This window comes from Lolium perenne, chromosome 3 (assembly GCF_019359855.2).
Source record: "Lolium perenne isolate Kyuss_39 chromosome 3, Kyuss_2.0, whole genome shotgun sequence".
Taxonomy (NCBI): Eukaryota; Viridiplantae; Streptophyta; class Magnoliopsida; order Poales; family Poaceae; genus Lolium; species Lolium perenne.
In genome coordinates this window covers 342,669,211-342,689,085 of record NC_067246.2, presented here as the reverse complement: position 1 = coordinate 342,689,085, position 19,875 = coordinate 342,669,211, and the positions used below count along the sequence as shown (strand labels likewise).

General features: G+C 41.7%; 1 protein-coding gene across 1 annotated transcript; it reads right to left on the bottom strand.

Moving 5' to 3' along the window:
* Positions 1–8,849: 8,849 nt before the first annotated feature.
* Positions 8,850–12,395, bottom strand: LOC127346047 (beta-fructofuranosidase, insoluble isoenzyme 4). The gene is made up of 7 exons (XM_051372577.2): positions 12,094–12,395; positions 11,210–11,218; positions 10,276–11,132; positions 9,999–10,157; positions 9,536–9,777; positions 9,337–9,430; positions 8,850–9,253 (listed from the first exon to the last, which is right to left on the bottom strand). Exons 1-7 carry the CDS (start codon positions 12,266–12,268, stop codon positions 9,071–9,073), a joined length of 1,719 nt encoding a protein of 572 aa, XP_051228537.1. The 5' UTR covers positions 12,269–12,395; the 3' UTR covers positions 8,850–9,070.
* Positions 12,396–19,875: the final 7,480 nt, after the last annotated feature.

Genomic DNA, 19,875 nt, shown 5'->3' with positions numbered 1-19,875 from the left:
CCAAGCTTAGACTTTTCACTCTCCTTGATCATATTGTATCATCCTCCTCTCTTGACCCTTGAAAACTTCCTCCACACCAAACTCAAAACAAACTCATTAGAGGGTTAGTGCATAATCAAAAATTCACATATTCAGAGGTGACATAATCATTCTTAACACTTCTGGACATTGCACAAAGCTACTGAAAGTTAATGGAACAAAGAAATCCATCCAACATAGCAAAAGAGGCAATGTGAAATAAAAGGCAGAATCTGTCAAAACAGAACAGTCCGTAAAGATGAATTTTTTAGCGGCACTTAACAGGCTCAGATGAATAAGCTCAAATTGAATGAAAGTTGCGTACATATCTGAGGAACATTCACGTAAATTGGCAGATTTTTCTCAGTTACCTACAGAAGGGGCTACTCAAATTCGTGACAGCAAGAAATCTGTTTCTGCGCAGTAATCCAAATCTAGTATCAACCTTACTATCAAAGACTTTACTTGGCACAACAATGCAATAAAGTAAAGATAAGGAGAGGTTGCTACAGTAGTAACAACTTCCAAGACTCAAATATAAAACAAAAGTGCAGAAGTAAAATAATGGGTTGTCTCCCATAAGCGCTTTTCTTTAACGCCTTTCAGCTAGGCGCAGAAAGTGTAAATCAAGTATTATCAAGAGATGAAGCATTAACAAAGGAGTTAGGAGTTTTCTCAATAATGCATTGTATCTTATCTATGTAAGTTTCAGAGGCTCCTCTTTCATTACTTTTAGGCTTACTATCCTCATCAAATAAATTTTCAGGAACAATCCAATCAAAATTCTTTTCTAGTGCCTCATGCATTCCTATGAGCATATAAGGTATTGGTACTTTAATCTCCCCCTCACAATTGACTTTATTAGTGTACTTTAGTCTATCTTTCTCCATCTTTTTAAGGATATTTGCAAAATTGGTATAAAAGCCAAGCATCTTATGTTGAATAAAGACTTTTCTAGCTTCTCTAGCTACATCACCAAATTCTTTAAGAAGGGTTTCTAAAACAAAATCTTTCTTCTCTCCTTCTTCCATATCAGAGAGTGTAAGAAACATATGTTGCATTATAGGGTTAAGATTAACAAATCTAGCTTCCAACATGTGTACTAAAGAGGCAGTAGCAATTTCATAAGTAGGAGCAAGTTCTACCAAGGATCTATCTTCAAAATCTTTAACTGTACTAGCATGAGTGAAAAATTCTTCTATATTATCTCTTCCAATGATAGACCCATGCCCTACTGATATATCTTTCAGAGTGAACTTAGGGGGAAACATGATGAAATAAACAAAAGGTAAATAAAGTAAATGCAAGTAGCTAATTTTTTTGTGTTTTTGGTATAAAGAAAGCAAACAAGACAGAAAATAAAATAAAGTAAAGCAAGTAACTAATTTTTTTGTGTTTTTGATATAAAGAAAGCAAACAAGACAGAAAATAAAATAAAGTAAAGCAAGACAGTAAACAAAGTAAAGAGATTGGATGTGAGAGACTCCCCTTGCAGCGTGTCTTGATCTCCCCGGCAACGGCGCCAGAAAAAGAGCTGCTGTGGCCGCAGGAGTTGCAACGGCGCCAGAAAGTAGCTTCCTTGTGACGGTAAAGTACTCGTCCGTTGGGAACCCCAAGAGGAAGGTGTGATGCGTACAGCAGCAAGTTTTCCCTCAGTAAGAAACCAAGGTTTATCGAACCAGTAGGAGTCAAGGAACACGTGAAGGTTGTTGGTGAAGGAGTGTAGTGCGGCGCAACACCAGGGATTCCGGCGCCAACGTGGAACCTGCACAACACAATCAAGATACTTTGCCCCAACTTAACAATGAGGTTCTCAATATCACCGGCTTGCTGAAAACAAAGGATTAATCGTATGGTGTGGAGAATGATGTTTGTTTGCAAAGAACAGCAGAGAACAATGATTACAGTAGGTTGTATTTCAGATGTAAAAGAATGGACCGGGGTCCACAGTTCACTAGTGGTGTCTCTCCAATAAGATAAATAGCATGTTGGGTGAACAAATTACAGGTGGGCAATTGACAAATAGAGAGGGCATAACAATGCACATACATATCATGATGACTACTATGAGATTTACTTAGGGCATTACGACAAAGTACATAGACCGCTATCCAGCATGCATCTATGCCTAAAAAGTCCACCTTCGGGTTAGCATCCGCACCCCTTCCAGTATTAAGTTGCAAACAACAGACAATTGCATTAAGTATGGTGCGTAATGTAATAACCACAAATATCCTTAGACAAAGCATCGATGTTTTATCCCTAGTGGCAACAGCACATCCACAACCTTAGAACTTTCTGTCACTGTCCCAGATTCAATGGAGGCATGAACCCACTATCGAGCATAAATACTCCCTCTTGGAGTTACAAGTATCAACTTGGCCAGAGCCTCTACTAGCAACGGAGAGCATGCAAGATCATAAACAACACATATATGATAGATTGATAATCAACTTGACATAGTATTCCATATTCATCGGATCCCACCAAACACAACATGTAGCATTACAAATAGATGATCTTGATCATGATAGGCAGCTCACAAGATCTAAACATGATAGCACAAGAGGAGAAGACAACCATCTAGCTACTGCTATGGACCCATAGTCCAAGGATGAACTACTCACGCATCAGTCCGGAGGCGGGCATGGTGATGTAGAGCCCTCCGGTGATGATTCCCCTCTCCGGCAGGGTGCCGGAGGTGATCTCCTGAATCCCCCGAGATGGGATTGGCGGCGACGGCATCTCTGGAACTTTTCTCGTATCGTGGCTCTCGGTACTAGGGTTTTCGCGACGAAGGCTTTAAGTAGGCGGAAGGGCAGAGTCGGAGGAGGCACGGGGGGCCCACCCCACAGGCCGGCGCGGGCCCCTCCTTGGCCGCGCCGCCTTGTGGTGTCGGCCCCTCGTGGCCCCACTTCGTATCCTCTTCGGTCTTCTGGAAGCTTCGTGGAAAAATAAGACCCTGGGCTTTTGTTTCGTCCAATTCCGAGAATATTTCCTGTGTAGGATTTCTGAAACCAAAAACAGCAGAAAACAGCAACTGGCTCTTCGGCATCTTGTTAATAGGTTAGTGCCGGAAAATGCATAAAAATGATATAAAGTGTGTATAAAACATGTGAGTATCATCATAAAAGTAGCATGGAACATAAGAAATTATAGATACGTTTGAGACGTATCAGAAAGCCTCGTCGAACGCGCCCAATCCCGCCGCCAACCGTTCCCGGAGTCGAGAGAAATCGCCGTCACCAGATCCCGGCGTCGCGAGGTAGAAGATGGCCCAGCGCCGTCGGATCCCGATCCAACGCGCCGCGTGCTCCGCCCACGCGCAACGTGCATGCGCCATGCAGCGTGGACCAGGCCGCATGCTGGGCCGGCCCAACTTCTTTCCCGCCCCCGTTTGAATTTGAATTCTGTTTTAATGTATTTCCTTTAAATTGCTTACTGGTACATTGCTAGAAATTAAATAGCTTCAAATCCCCTTGGCCAAATTTGATGAATTTCATATTGTTGGAAAGCTTATAAAATGCTCTATCCAACCCCACTGGTTTCAAAGCAAGATCTTTTGTAGAAATTGAATACTGAAAATAACAAGTCAGAGAGTTTTCAGAATACAAACAAATTTATAAAATCAACCATGATGAGTTTTGAGGTGATTCAAATTGCTATGATTCACATTTTCAATACTCTAATTGTTTATGCAAAAACATAGCCTAGTTGTTTGTATGATCATGGGCTAGAATAGAAAATGGCTCTATGGCTATTTCTAGTTCATTTGAATTTTCAAAAAGGGTTTATTAAATCTTATGAGAGGTTGCTCTCATTTAAATCTTGTCTCAAGTAACTCAACATGAGGTAGTGACCTTGGTCTACCAACTCTCATATTGAATTACTTGATGATATTAAATAATGATAAAGGTAGTGTTAAATTGCATGAGGTACTTTACCTCATTTAAATCTTTTTCCCCAAATGATAAATATGAAGTGTTGACCTTGGTCAACATGTACTCATACCTTATTATTTGAGGAGATTAAATCTTAACAAGGTTCAATGAGAGGAATTTATTTCTCAAGACTAATAAATAGAAACCCTAATAAACATTTCAATGAGAGGAAATTATTTTTCAAAGTAAATAGAAGTAAAACCCTAGTATGAATGTTTGTGATGATGATAGATCATCTTGAGTGAGCCATTAAGGCTAAGTAGTCTACTTAAGTATTGTTTGGTGATTGTCTCCTCGTATTCGTTTATAGACGCTAGTACCGGAGACTATCAAGAGGAGGAGGTCTACCCTGAAGAAGAGGAAGAGAACTTTGATCACTTCACCAACCAAGGCAAGCTATACTCTTGCAAGTTACCCACATGCCAGCTCTACTTGAGCAAGGCACCAATACTACACTACTTCGTGTTTTACTTTCCAAGTCCCAGTTTTTATCTTACAAAGCTTTTACTTTGATTATTAAGGCTTACTTTTATAGTTAACTTTGGTCTAGGTATAGAATGTTACAAGAGTATCAAATTTAGCCTAGAGAGCTACAAGTAGTTAGCACCCCTCATGAATAGTTGCTAGTGCTAAACTAAAATTGACTACTCTAGATGGGAACTTGTGAAGCAAATGACTTTGAAAACCTGGGAATGATGAGTCATTCTATTGAAAGATTTTGAAGGTGAATATGACTTAAATGACCCGGTGAATTTGACAAAAACTGATGGTTGGGTTCGGATGCGATACCATTCCAATTCTTGAGTACCCCCACAATACCTGAGTATGGGTAAAGGCTTAACTAGAAATTTATGTGCTTTAGTATGGGTTCCCTCTAAACAAGCGTCATCGGGGTTATGCCGAGAGCTGCCTCCACAAAGAAATATGGAATGATGTGAAATGACGTGAAATGAGGTGAATGTCCGGCCCAAGCCCTGTGCAGTTCCCAGGCTGACGGTTTGTCTTCACTGGGAGGCCAAGCTCATGGGGAGAGGTGCCTATACTAGGGTATGTAAGTAAAAGGTTATGGTTGGTAGTCCGCACACGGAGTGTGATAAATCAGGGCCAGTTAACCCTGACGGATTATTGCAAATGTTGTGGCAAAAGTGTGCGACCTCTGCAGAATGTAAAACTATTCGAATAGCCGTGTCCACGGTTATGGACGGTTGGAAAGGCCATACTGTTCCGTCATCAGACCATTTTCAAAAATATGACATGTGACTGGTGACTTGAAACTTGAAAGGTGAATTTGACTTGAATCACAACAGAGTTGTGGGAATGACACTAATGTTCCCACTTGAGTTAAGTTAGGCAAATAAAGAGTCTTTTATTACTAAGTGCTTATGAAATAAAACTGGCTTTATGCAAATGAAACTAGAGCTTAGCACCCCCTTACCATAGTCGATAGTACTTACATTAGTATTAGTTTGCGAGTACTTTAAAGTACTCATGGCTTTGTCCCTGGCTATTCAAATGGCCAGAATATGAAGAGGAGCCCCAGTACCAGGATGAAGGACAGCAGGACGTCTACGATAACTAGGACTACTCCTGACGTCAACAGTTGCCTGTGGAACAAATGGACCGCGACCTCTACTTCGTTTCCGCTATGTGTTTTGTAATAGGATCTCTAGATCCACTATGTTGTATTAAGACTGGATCATGTGATCCTTTGTTGTAAGACAAGTATGGTTTGAAATGAATGATGTTATGTGATATCAAGCTATTATGTCTCGCAAAAGCAATATTCCTGGGATTGCGATGTATGGCATAATAGGCATCTGGACTTAAAAATCCGGGTGTTGACACATGGAGGTCAAGTGGGAGGGGTGCAGAAGTTGGCACTGATGTGGAGAGGGTGCAGGGATGCTGAGGGGGTCAGGGTTGGACTTGGTCCACTTTAAAAATCTAGCATGGGCACATATAGGAACCCTGCCTGCAAGGTGCTCGATGAAATGGCCGCAAGAGATATATTTTTGAATTTTGCAAAGATTTTTGGTGGAGCAAATAAAATTTGGCACAAGTTGGTGGTGGTGGTGTGCAAAATGGTGCAGGTTTGTGAAAATCCAAAATTGACCCAATCTAGAATCTGATTTGATGTTGTCACTTTGCCTGATCATATTAAGAAATTTAAGAAGAATCTGCAGGGGTGGTCTTTACCAAAGTTGTTTATCTTGATGAGGTCTTGGATGAGGTGCAAAGAATTGGGAGAGTTTGGTTTAAGAGTCTCTTAATCCAGGGGCTCAAAGTGGGTACCCTGATGTGAAAGTCAAAAATGACCATTATCACATGTGGCAAGGTTTTGAATTTTTCTTAGATTTGATTTGAGTTTCTTTGATGCAAAATAGATTTTTTTGAGTTTAAATATGTCTTCAAACCATTGGCACCAATTAATATGGCCTAGGTTAAAGATTTTCAAAAATGGCCATAGGCCCATATGTGGGCTTTTTTGCATTTTCTCTTTTCTTTTTCTTTGCTCCCCTTTTTGATCTCAAATGATCATGGTTAGGGTTTAGAGATGATGTCAAGCACTTCAAACACATGGCATGGCAAAGTCACACATACATGCATTCCTACTATGCAACACATAGAATTTAAATAAAGTTTTTGTTAGCTCCAAAATTTTGAACAAAGGAGATTGTCTCTTTATTGATTTTGAAAATTTTGGGATGTTACACGTACGCAGGTTCCACTTTATTCTTATCGTCATTAAAATGTACGATGGAGAAGTTGAAGTCTTTGACTCACTAAGCAAAGAGCTTATACTATACAAGACGGCTTTTGATATGCTCAAAAAGTAATTTTAATTTTTATCGGGTTTTTCGTTAATTTCTTGATATCAACAAATTGATAACTCTTTTATGCATTTTCTTTGTCGGGCAGTGTATGGCAAACGTTCATTCAGGAAGATCCGGCCGGTGGATGGAAACCAAAGCTGATATGGCGTGCGAACAAAGTAAGTAGTACTACCTAGGTCCACACACCTTTATCATACTTGAATATAGTTTGATTGAATTATATTCTTGTACAGAAATGCGCGAAACAACCATTGGGGACTAATCTACGTGGATACTATGTTTGCGAGTACATTCACAAGATTGTCAGCGAGAGAATGAATAATCAAAGAAATAAAGAGGTACGTAAACAATATTCACAAATTTATTTTGTTACCATCAGTTGTGCTGAGTTTCAGTCATAATTGTTTGATTGTGATTTGATATATATATATATACACATAGCTCATGTATTCATTTGTATCTCATTCTTTTACAGTTAGCAAGAAAGCGGAACACGCTCTCAATCGAGCACCGCTTCAAAGCAATTGGCGAGGAATTGGCGGCATTTTTTCTTCGGGACGTCATAGCTAATTTCGGAGAGTACCACTATGCATGAAGATCTACATGTAATATATAGTTTGCCTCGGAGAGTACCACTATGTTACATGTAATATATAGTATGCCTCGGAGAGTACCACTATGCATGAAGATCGATCTTCATGCATGTACTACTTAATTTGCGATCTTATGCAATTACATGTGTTGTATATATGCACCAAGTTGATATGCATCACCTTGATCTTCATGTACTACCTAAACCCAAACGTGTTTCTGGCGCATCGACGCGATCCTCGTACGATGAAACGGTTCGATACCCCTAAACCCCTCCTAAACCCTAAACCCTGAATTCTCTGCCACGGCAGAGATTTATGCACTTTCTCTGCCGCGGTAGCCAACATTTGGTACCGGTTCGTTTTACAAACCGGTACCAAAGATCTCCAGCCCCGCAGTCTCCTCCGTACCCACGTGGAGGCCCCTTTAATACCGGTTCGTAAGGAACCGGTACCAAAGGGGGGGGGGGGCTTTTGTCCCGATTCATTTGTACCGGTTGCCAAACCGGTACGAAAGGCCCTCTGAAACCGGTATTGATGGCCGTTTTCCTACTAGTGATCACTTTCTAAAAAACTTCTAAGCACTACATTTTGACAAAGAAGTTGTACTACAAGTTAAAAAGTTTTCCCCTCTTTCGTTTACTATGTCCCTGACTATGTGTCATCGTGACTTCAAGATTTGTTGTTGACTGCCTCGCGTCAATTAAAAATAAACAAAGAGGGTAGTAAGCTAATGGGCGAAGCCTATTTGACGCGCCCCAAAAGCAGCACCAACGTTTAACATCTCCCAAACGCTCAATCCGGCGCTCAATCCAAACGTGTTTTTGGGGACGCGGCTGGAGATGCTCTTAGTGTTACGCGTTTTATTTTATTTTAGAGCAACATTGTTATTGGATTAGATTAATGCTGCGAAGTTGCCATGTTAATGCGTTGCAAGGTAGACCTGTAGTACAAACTGCAGTTCACATCGCAACTACTCTAATCTACGTTGAGTCGCTGTCTAATGTTATTATTTTTACCATATTGCTTTTTTCTTTTTTTAGAAGATTATTACTGCATTCATCAAATTACAGAGACAGACTCGATACAGATGCTATCTTACATTCTAGTCACCACTCTCTTTTATATTTACATTAAAGTCCAAACTCCAACATATACCAAGATATGGTCTGATTACTATAAGGTTTTGCCCAGCTCATTGTCATTCTTGACATAGGCGGACCCAAGAAAATTTTGAAGCCTGGGCAAACATGCTTGGTGTGCTAATTTTTTATCAAATATATATGAAATTGGGGCGAAAATAGGCTTGTCGGCCGGCCGGAAGCCTAGGCGGCTGCCCGGGCAAAAGGTATGGTAGATCCGTCTATGATTCTTGACGATGCTGACATAAAGTAATATACTTGTTTACCAATGGACACAACTAAATACAAATAGTAATTTTCCTTTTAAATTAAGTACTAGTAAACTGTAATAGATTAATACTAGAGATCAAGGAATTAATTGAGCAGCAAATATTTCCCTCTTGAGTTTCTTTTTATGTCTACCAAGGAGCGCTCATGAATGAGAGTAAGAAAAAATATCAAGAAACAATTGTGCTAAGCATTTAAATCAATTTTCCAGTCGTCCAATCACAGGTCAATTAGATTTGCTCTTCTATGTTAATCATCACTTTAACCCTTCTTTACATTCACTTGTGCTCTGCCCTGCTCATGCTCCATGCCCTGAGCTGTGGCACCCTGACCGTGGTACTGCCATTGTTGAAGGCATACATGTGGGCCCCGCCATCATCGACAAGCACCACCGGATAAACTCTGGCCATGATGCAGACCCTGCCACCACCTCCGAAGCTCTCCACAGCTGACCGATCAATCTGCAGGACAACATCCATTTTCAATTCTGGCATGAAGAGCATGAAGTGAATAACAGAAGAAATGACAAAGCCTCCCAACTCACCAGAGTTCTCAGAGATATCTTTCTTTCCTTCTGAAGGTCAAATTCAAAGAAGCCTCCATAGGCTGGTGTGTACATTCCTGGTCTCAGGGAAGACCTGTGCAAAGAAAGAAAGTGTTTATTTTTGGTTTTCAGACATCTATATATATTTGGAGGTTTTTAAAGATAAAAAAATCAAAACAGAAAAACCATATGAACTGACCTTCTTAGATCAGAACACATGAGGATCATGTAGCTTTGCTGCGATTTGTAAACTCTGAAGTGTACAGCAGTGTGCTCCTCCATGTTGTCAGAGGCCAAGACAACAAGTCCAAATGGCCCTATGCCACCTTGAACCGATGCACCTGCTTCTCGGCAATGCTTCTCGACATCCAAAAGCCAGGAAGGATCAAAAGGGTCGGCATTATCAATGGATGTCAGCTCAAAATCTACCTCCACATCAGCCTGTTTCAAGAAAATGATGTGCCAGATAAGCTACAGTTTCCCTAAAAAAACACGGACCACCTACGATGAAGAATAAGTACATACAAGTCTGCCAAATATGTACGATTTATATTATATATAGCTAACAGAAGATCTTGCAGCATTTACTGACTTGAAACTTCTTGAAGAAAACTATTTCTTTGGATGACCAAAGCAAAGCATGTTTGCGTAAAGGGAACTACCTGCGAAGTGTCAGTTCCTTTAATCTCAAATAGGTCTCCTTTCTTCAGCTCTAGTCCTTGATGGCTGATTTTATTTCTTCGAAGGGACTTGATCTCTTCAACTGGCCATTGCAGCAACTGCTTGCCATAACTGTCTAACCATATTGTCCTGGGAATTGCCTAAATGTAATAACAGAAAATGTTAGAGGTTTTACACTGAATTTTTAAATATGTTAAATGGTAACTCCAGTATTCTAATGTGAAGCAATTGCATCTAGTTAGGGGCAGATTTTCTTACATGGATTCCAGCCCAACCTTTTGCAACATCATCTGAAGAGCTATCTGTCTCATTTGTCCAACCCCATATGATCCTCCTTCCCTTTTTCGAGTCGAAGAATGACTTTGAAGCATAGAAATTGCCATGATCGATCCTCGACCACAGTCGACGGTCATCTAACACACTATCTGGCATAAAGGTATCACGTTTCAGATCATAAACTCCGATCATGTACTTGTCACAGGAATCTAGGCTCATTTTGAGGACATGCTTGGCGCCATTTGGGATTTCTGCAGATAGGTCAAGTCCACCACTATTTCCCGGCAATACCGCGAAAAAATCTGGGCACTCCCACATTGAGGAGGCATTGGATGAATACAGCGGGTGATCAGCTCTAGTCCAATTCAGAAAGTCTTGACTCTTGTACAAAAGTGCAGCACCGTAGCCATTAAGCTCAGCACCAACTGCTATCCTCCACAGTCCATCCGGTCCAATCCAACCGGTTGTCGGATCCCTGAACTGGCTGGCGTTCAAGCCTGGCCCGACTGGTTGGACCACCGGGTTATTACCTGCTTTTGTCCACTCCCTCAGATAAGGGTCAGACTTGTTTTTGGGAAGCACAATGTTCTGGAGCTGACGGTTCTCCTTGTCGGCTCCGGTGTATATGATAATTGGTTGATCACCAGAAATAATTGTGGCTGAGCCGGTCCAGCAACCGTTTATGTCACTTGGGATATCCCGTTCGATCGCGGGTTCTACTGGGATCCAGTTGATGAGGTCTGTCGAAACTGAATGGCCCCAAATTATGTTACCCCAGAGGGAGCCATTGGGGTTGTACTGGTAGAACTCATGGTAGATACCATTGTAGTACATCGGTCCTGAATTGTTTTATAAAGGCCGTATAAGTTGTAGGATGCGTCTTCTAATTTTGTTTGTAAAAGTGAGATATGCATACCATTTGGATCTTTTGTGTTGCCGTAGAATTCCAAGGGTCACCAATCCATGGGATATTTGAAAAAGTGAGAGAATGTCAGTGACTTGAGAACCAAAAAACATGTCAATCACTTATAACAGATGTACACTTGATAGGATTTTACAATCGGTAAACAAGGGCAACGATTCTAGATCTCAAAACAGGTTAGTGCATTATTACTTTTGGATCTGTCGAATCACTTTTTACAGACATGATTTGTGCTGTTGTAATTAAGCCTGTCATGGAAGATGAATAAAAAAATCATGTTTTCGTAAGAAAAGTAATACTAACAGTGGAGCAAGTTGCACATTTCCGGAGAACACTAGGGAATTGGCATGCACCTTGTTGACAAGATGCATACTACTACATAAGTCGATTTTTAGGAAATTAATTCACTGAACGAGTACTTCAGATTTGCGCAAGCATCTACAAAACAGAGCTGAAAATAGTACTAGTAGTATATCAGTGCTACTGAAAATCTAACTGCAGTGCCTCACATGAGCATCTATTGGGTGCACAGCTGCACGATTAATGAGTTGGCCACCAACCTCCCCTCACATGTAATTACTAGTACTTCCTGAAAGCACAAACAGTATGCAGCGATACTTGTACTGATATAAGTACTATGATATTTTAACAAATAAGTATATTATTCAGTATTAGCAGAAAAAATTTAAGGCCAGCTATACTTGGTTTAACTTAGCTCCTCCAATTGGACAAAACACTAACGAACCAATCAGATCACATGCTTTTTCTTGGAGCAAGAACAAGAAAAGCATACCGAAACACCGAGTTCTCATTGGCCACAACTAAAAGTCAACAGGAAAAGCAAGAAAGCAGAGAGGAAGAGAGAGACGTGAACATACCATTGATCCAGTTCTTGGGGGGCTGGAAGTGGTAGGCAGTCCTATACCTCTTGCTGACAATGGAGGAGACCTTGTGAGACTGGGGGAAGAGGAAGACCCTCTCTCCATTGACGAGGTGGTTGGATACACAGGAGGAGAAGAGGAGAAGGAGGAAGAAGGGCCAACCTTGGGCCATGGGGACAGAAGGAGGGAGGAACAGGGGATTAGTTCAGATGGGGATGTGATGTGAGATGAGAAGACTTTGCTAACTTGTTGTTTACGACCGGAGGTAGCCCAGTCATGACACTTGCTTAGGATGGTCCAGAGAGCGTTTCAAAAGTCACTTTCGGAGATTTTTTTGCTGGAAGAAATGTGTTTCAGAGGGATGAACTTTTTTATTACAACTTGGTGTTCATTTTTCACTCTGAACCTTGCTCTGTGGTAGTATCATGGAGAACACATCCACTGCCAGTCCAAAGTGAAGAAGGGGTTAAAAATGGTGGTGTTCCCTAGGCTATAAGACAAACTAGAGAGGACTGCAGAAGAGGATTGTACTTAACGTGATTAGTTTATTTGTTGAAATGTGATTTTTTATGAGATGGTAGAATGTAAAAGAAGTTGGCACAAATGCCAGGTTATCAATCGAAGAATTTCCTTGATCTAATCTGAGAGTGGTTGCGTGGATTTATGAGAGATTGCTGCATAGACTTACAGAAGAGAAAAAAAAATCATAAACTAATAAAAGAAGAGTTAATTAAAGGAAACCAATTCGGCATCCCTTATATCAATTTATCATTTTTCGATAAAATATATATATATTAATATCGTGAAGATATCAATTACATCTTAGCATCTGCACCAACTAGATGTTCAAATACATAAAGGATGCATACATCCAAGAAAAAAAAATAAGGGAGAAAATGAAAAACAAAGACCCCGTCGTGATGATGATACACTCGCCACAACAGCACTCTAACCATCGCCAAAGACACCACCCGAACTATCAAAGAGATTCTCCAAAAACAACGCCTCTAAGAATGAAACAATACACCAACATTACCATCGCCCGATCGAAGATCTTGGGTTTCACACTAGAGAAAAGTCTGAGCTTCCAAAATAATGCCTTCAGCAAGCCATTGCCGGGCAGGGCCGTTCCCGGCAAATCGGAGGCCCTAGGGAAAGACACAAGTAGAGGGCCCCCTCTATTGTAAAAATAAAATAAAACATGTAAAAGTCATTTGAAAGGCAACTCCTTTTGATTTCTAGAAGTTATATTGGTCTTGAAATTTTGTGTTGTTTGATCTTTTTCGGATTAAAAAAATGAGTACCAGCAGGGGGAGGAGCCACAATGAAAGAACATCTCTCGGATTATAGTTTTGTATGTTTGATGACAATATATGTGATACACTAATGTGCGTTGATATAGTGCAGAAATATATGTGGTTGAATTTGTGTTGTGAAACAAGAGAAAAGAAAGCAGGGAAACTTTCCCAGGCCGGATAATCCGGGGCCGGCCCTGAAAAATGGCTAAGGACTTTCGGGGCGAGCTCCCAGTACCCTTGGATCCAGGCCGGATATTTATGTTCAGCCGGATAATCCGGGGAGGGGGGGGGGGGGGAGGGGGGGCGGATAATCCGGCCTAAGATTCCTGCAACGGCTCGATTTTGGGAGGGGTATAAATACCCCCCTTCTTCCTCCACCTCAAGCTGCTCAATCCTGCTCAAGTTTATCCACCATTAGAGCCACTTCAAGAAATACAAGATTCACTAGATCTCCTCCTCCAACCATCCAAAGCTCTTGATCTTTGGAGAATCGAAGGAGAGAAGACCCCGATCTACATATTCACCGAAGCGATTTACATTTCCCCCTCATTTGCTTGAGGGCCCCTTTGCTAGTGTTCCTCTTTGGAAACCCTAGTTGTTTGTGGTTGATTTGTTCTTGTTGTTGTTGTTGTGTTGTTACAGATATTGGGAGCCTCCAATTCGGTTGTGGATGTGTGCCCTAAGAACCTTGTAAATGCTTGGTTTCCGCCTCGAGGAAATCCCTTAGTGGAAGTGGGCTAGGTCTTTGTGGCGTTGCTCACAGGAGACCTGAGTGAGGCCTTTGTGGCGTTGGTCTGGCCTTCGTGGTGACCACACTCCTCCAAACGTAGACGTACTTCCCCTCAAAAGGAAGGAACTACGGGAATCATCTATGTGTCTCCGCGTGCTCCACTCTCGGTTACCTCTATCCTTAATTGCTCTACTATATCTTGTCTAGCTATATCTTGCTTAGTAGTAGATCTTGTCATATAGGTAAATTCACATAGTTGCATATCTAGAGAATTTACCTTTGTGTCAAGCCTAAATTGAAAAAGAACTAAAAATTGGTTAGCACCTAATCACCCCCCCCCCCTCTAGGTGCGGCATACGATCCTTTCAATTGGTATCAGAGCCTCGGCTCTTATTTCGGGCTTAACTGCCTAAGAGTATGCCGGATGATGGGCCTGCGGAAGGGGCCACTAAGCCGGTCTCTATGGAAGATCTCAAGTTGATGGATACATCCTTGAGATCCTCCATGGAAGCTCAAATGGAAAGTATAAAGATATACCTTTCAGGGCTTATAACACCGCTCCCTCCCGCCGTTCCCGTTGTAGAGGAAAAGGACAAGGGCGCTTTAGAAGAGGGAGATGCTTCGGGCTTACCCTCTTCTAGAAAGCCCTTGGATGGTGATCACTTAGACAAACTTAAAACCCACAATGCTTCTCCTAGAGCGGGTGTCAGTGAGGGCTACCATGCCTTTCCTCCACCTTTTCGCTCTCCCGATATCTCGGTTCCCCACCCTCATATAAACAATAGGGGTGATCCACCCAAGTTTAATCTTGAAGATTTTAATACGTGGCAATTTGAGATTCGCTCTCATGTGTGCAGTGCCTCCAATGAACTTTGGAGAATCATTATGGAAGGTTACAAGCCTTACAACCCCGAGAAGTTGACTAGAATAGAAGAGGTTGATAACCAACTCAACTCTATTGCCTTGAACATGATTCAAACAAGTGTGTGGACAAAGGACTTGGCTTATGTTCGGAAATTAACCACCGCCAAGGAAGCTTGGGAGGGTTTGTCCACAATCTTTATGGGAAGTGAAAGCATGAAGAGAAACAAGTATAGTGCTGTTCGGAACCAAGCCGAAGGGTTCATGAGGTTGCCAGATGAAGATCATCATGAGATGTATAGAAGGCTTATCACCATTGCCGATGCCTTTCGGAATGTGGGTGCCCAACATATTGATGACTTTTGGATCAAGGACAAGTATATTGATTGCATGATGCCTTATGAACCCATTGATGTCAAGAGTCTCCTTGGAAGAGAAAGTTATCCTACGCTAACCTCCTACCAAGTGGTGCACGAGATGCAAGCTCTCAAGGTGGCCGAACAAAACTCTCAAGATTCTCGGAATCGTGCTATAGGGATGGCAAGGGGCACAAATCTTGCTTTGAAGGTCAATACGGTGGAAGAGGTGGACACTCAAGAACCATATAGGACCTCATGGAGCATGTCCTATCCGGAGGATTTGGAATACCACTACCATGACCATATGGCATTCCATGCAAGAACCTTTTGGGTTGATCCATCCAAAGCAAAGGAAGAAAACATCAAGAGAAACAACGCAAGTGGGTTCAAGAGCTCGGGCCCAAGATCAAGATCTTGTTTCAACTGTGGTGACAAGTTCCATTTCATCGCTCAGTGCCCCTATGAGAATAGAGAAACTCATGGTGGAAGGCTCATTCCCAAGGACAAGAGCAAAGATTCAAAGGCTCCCAACAAGAAATTCTACATCAAGAATAAGAAGAACAAGAGGCCATCAGGGATTGTGCTAATGACTAAAGAAGAGTATTCTTCCGATGACAATGATAGTGATAGTGATGAAGAAGAGACCTCAAAAGAAGTGGCCGCCATTGCCACCACCAATATTCCCTATTCATCCCTCTTTGAATCCGCCAATGAGAACCCTCACATCAAAAATGCACATTGCTTCATGGCAAGGTCTTCCTTGGATACATCTATTGTGCTTTCAACTCAAGAAGAATACACATCCGGGGATGATGATGATGGTGATGATGAAGATGAAACTTCCAATGGGTTGGTTGCTATTGCTTCCCTCTCCACCACCTCTTCATCACCAATTGAATCCCCAATGAGGATATTCACATGAAGGAAGAAAATTGCTTCATGGCTAAATCTTCCGAGGTATCATCCCCTAACCCCTCTATGCCTAACATAGCAAATGCTCTAGGGGTTGATCATGCTAGCTTAAAAATTAAACAAGAAATGCTTGAGTTTGATGAGTTCATGCTTAACTTGAAAGGTGACACCAAAAAAGCATGTTGGGGCTCTCATGGTTTGTCTAGCACAACTGGATGATATCCTTGATAAAAAATGTCAAATAGAGAGAGAGGATTCTCTTGAAATAGCCGCTCTAAAAATGCCCTTGAGGAAGGACAAGAAACTATAGCTTCTCTTGAAGAGAAACTAGAAACTCTTGAAGAGCCTCAAGATGAAATTGCTAAGCTCACCAAAGAAAGAGATCTTGCTAGGGCTAAGGTAAAAGTGCTTAAAAAAGAAAATGCCAAATTTGGTGTTGATCATGAGAAACTTGTGAATGATCTAGATGAACTAGACAAGGCTCACAAAGCCTTGAAGAGTGAACACTCTCTCCTCTCCAAGTCTAATGAGCAACTTCAAATTAGGCTTGCTAAACATGATGTGCCTAGCTCTTCTACCTCTACTTGTGATCATGCAAATATTGTTGAGGAAAATGCTAGGTTGAAGGATGAACTTGCTAAGGCCTCCTCTCCCCAAAGTAAGTTATCTTTGGATGTCCTCTTGAGTAAGCAACGGTCAAACAATGGGAAGGAGGGCATTGGCTTTAATGTCAAGGCAAAGAAGGCAAACAAGAAGAAGGCCAAGCCCGTACAAGAAAATAAGAAAGTGGTCATTAATGGTGATGCCCCAAAGGACAAAACCATTAATGATGATGATGCGGGAATTGCTAACCCTCACTATGTTTTATTTAAAGATTATTATGGTGATGTTTATGCAAAATATGTTGGCCCTTATGATGGTTATATTGCTTGGTCTATTTGGGTCCCAAAGACCCTTGTTGCTAACAAAAGAGGACCCATTGAAAAATGGGTACCTAAATCCAAGAATTGATCTCATGTAGGACTATGCCGCCGGAGGTTCAAAATGGGTGCTTGATAGTGGATGCACAAGTCATATGATCGGCGGCAAGGATCTCGTCAAGGAGTTGAGGCCTAACATTCATGTAATCACCGTCTCCTTTGGCGATAATTCAACATCCGAGGTATTAGGTTTTGGCAAGGTTGTGGTTGCACACAACATTACTCTTGTGGATGTCATGCTTGTCAAAACCCTTGGTTACAATTTATTGTCTGTTTCTGCCCTTGGCAAGATGGGTTTCGCCGTCTTTATTGATAATGATATTGTGGTCCTCTTGTGGAGCAAGACTCTAAAAGTCGCTTTCGTTGGGTATCGCGACCACAACTTGTATGTGGTGGACTTCTCGGGGGCCACCACGTCAAGTGCGATGTGCCTATTTGGAAAGGCGGATGTGGGTTGGTTGTGGCATCGCCGCTTGGCCCATGTCAACATGAGAACTTTGCAAAGTCTTCACAAGGGGAACCATATTGTGGGACTAATGGACAATGTTTCTTTTACCAAAGATCTTGTTTGTAGGGCTTGTGTTGAAGGCAAAATGCATGACTCTCCGCACCCAAGCAAGACTATTATCTCTTACAAGAGGATCTTGGAGCTCCTTCATGTGGATCTTTTTGGTCCTACCACTCATGAAAGTCTTGGTGCGAAGAAACATTGCTTGGTGATTGTTGATGACTATTCAAGATATACTTGGGTCTATTTTCTCAAGAAGAAAGATGAGACTCAACAAATCTTCATTGACTTTGCCACCGAGGTGCAACGTCAACACAACCTCTCTATATTGGCTATAAGAAGTGACAACGGCTCCGAGTTCAAGAACTACACACTCAATGATTTTCTTAGTGATGAGGGGATAAGACATCAATATTCCGCTGCATACACCCCTCAACAAAATGGTGTTGCGGAGAGGAAGAACCGGACTCTTATGGATATGGCAAGATCTATGATGGCGGAGTACAAATCCCGCTATAACTCTTGGGCCGAAGCCATTTCCACCGCTTGTCATTCTTCTAACCGGCTCTATCTCCGTAAAGGCTTGAACAAGACTCCATATGAAATACTCACCGGGAACAAGCCTAATATCTCATACTTCAAGTTGTTCGGGTGTAAGTGTTTCTATAAAATCAAAGGAGTTCGTTTATCTAAATTTGCTCCTAAAGCTTTGGAGGGTATATTTGTTGGTTACGGTGCCAAATCTCAGACTTATAGAGTCTTTGACATATCCTCCCGGATTATCATCGAATCTTGTAGTGTGACGTTCGAGGAAAATGTTGGCTCCCAAGTGGGGCAAGTTGATGTTTGTGCAGGTGATGAAATACCTCAAGATGCCATAGTAAGAATGGGTGTGGGATTTTTCCGCCCCATTGAGGGACACGGTGTGGCGTCTCGGGAAGGACTATGCTCTACTATGGTGGAGCCCTCATCTTCACAACATCAACAAACTCCATCTCTTGAAGCTAATGATGCACCAACCCAAGAATAAGAACAAGTCCCTCCCTCTAGTGTGCAAGATCAAGGACAAGATCAACCAATGATTCATGATGGCTCCGATGAGTATCCATTTAATATTTGCTCCTCACCGAATGATGTCCAAGATCAAGCACATGATTTTGAGCACACTCAAGAAATTGAGGAAGCTCAAGTTGATGGTCAAGACGGGGACCCAAACGATCAAGTTGATCAAGTGATACCTCCAAGGCCTAGAAGAACCAAGGAGGAGATCGAGGCCCGTCGTCTTGCAAGAAGAGATAGGAACTTGGAAATTCTTGAACACACTCATGAGAAGGTCCTAGGTGATGTAAGAGGAAGAGTTTCCACAAGAAGGCAATTGGCTAACTTTAGCAATCATCATGCTTATATCTCCTTAGTGGAACCAAAGAAAGTTTTTGAAGCTCTTGAAGATCCGGATTGGTTGGATGCTATGCACGATGAACTCAACAACTTCAAGCGCAACAAAGTATGGACTTTAGTAGAGAAGCCAAAGGAGTGCCGCAATGTTATAGGCACTAAATGGATATTCAAGAATAAGCAAGATGAGTTTGGAATTGTTGTGAGGAACAAGGCAAGATTGGTAGCTCAAGGTTTCTCTCAAATTGAAGGAATTGACTTTGGAGAAACTTATGCTCCCGTGGCTCGCCTTGAGTCCATCCATATCCTTCTTGCATATGCATCACATCATAATTTTAAGTTACAACAAATGGATGTGAAAAGTGCATTTCTTAATGGTCCTTTGCATGAACAGGTTTATGTCAAGCAACCCCCAGGGTTTGAGGATCCCGACTTTCCTAACCACGTATATAAGCTTGATAACGCACTTTATGGTCTCAAACAAGCTCCTAGAGCTTGGTACGAGCACCTTAAAGAATTGTTGATAGACCGTGGGTTTGATGTTGGGCTAATCGATCCCACTCTTTTTACTAAGAGGGTTAATGGGGAGCTTTTCGTTTGCCAATTATATGTTGATGATATTATCTTTGGCTATACTAACAAAGCTTTCAATGATGAATTTTCAAAGCTTATGACCGATAGGTTTGAGATATCTATGATGGGGGAGATGAGGTTCTTTCTTGGTTTTGAGATCAGG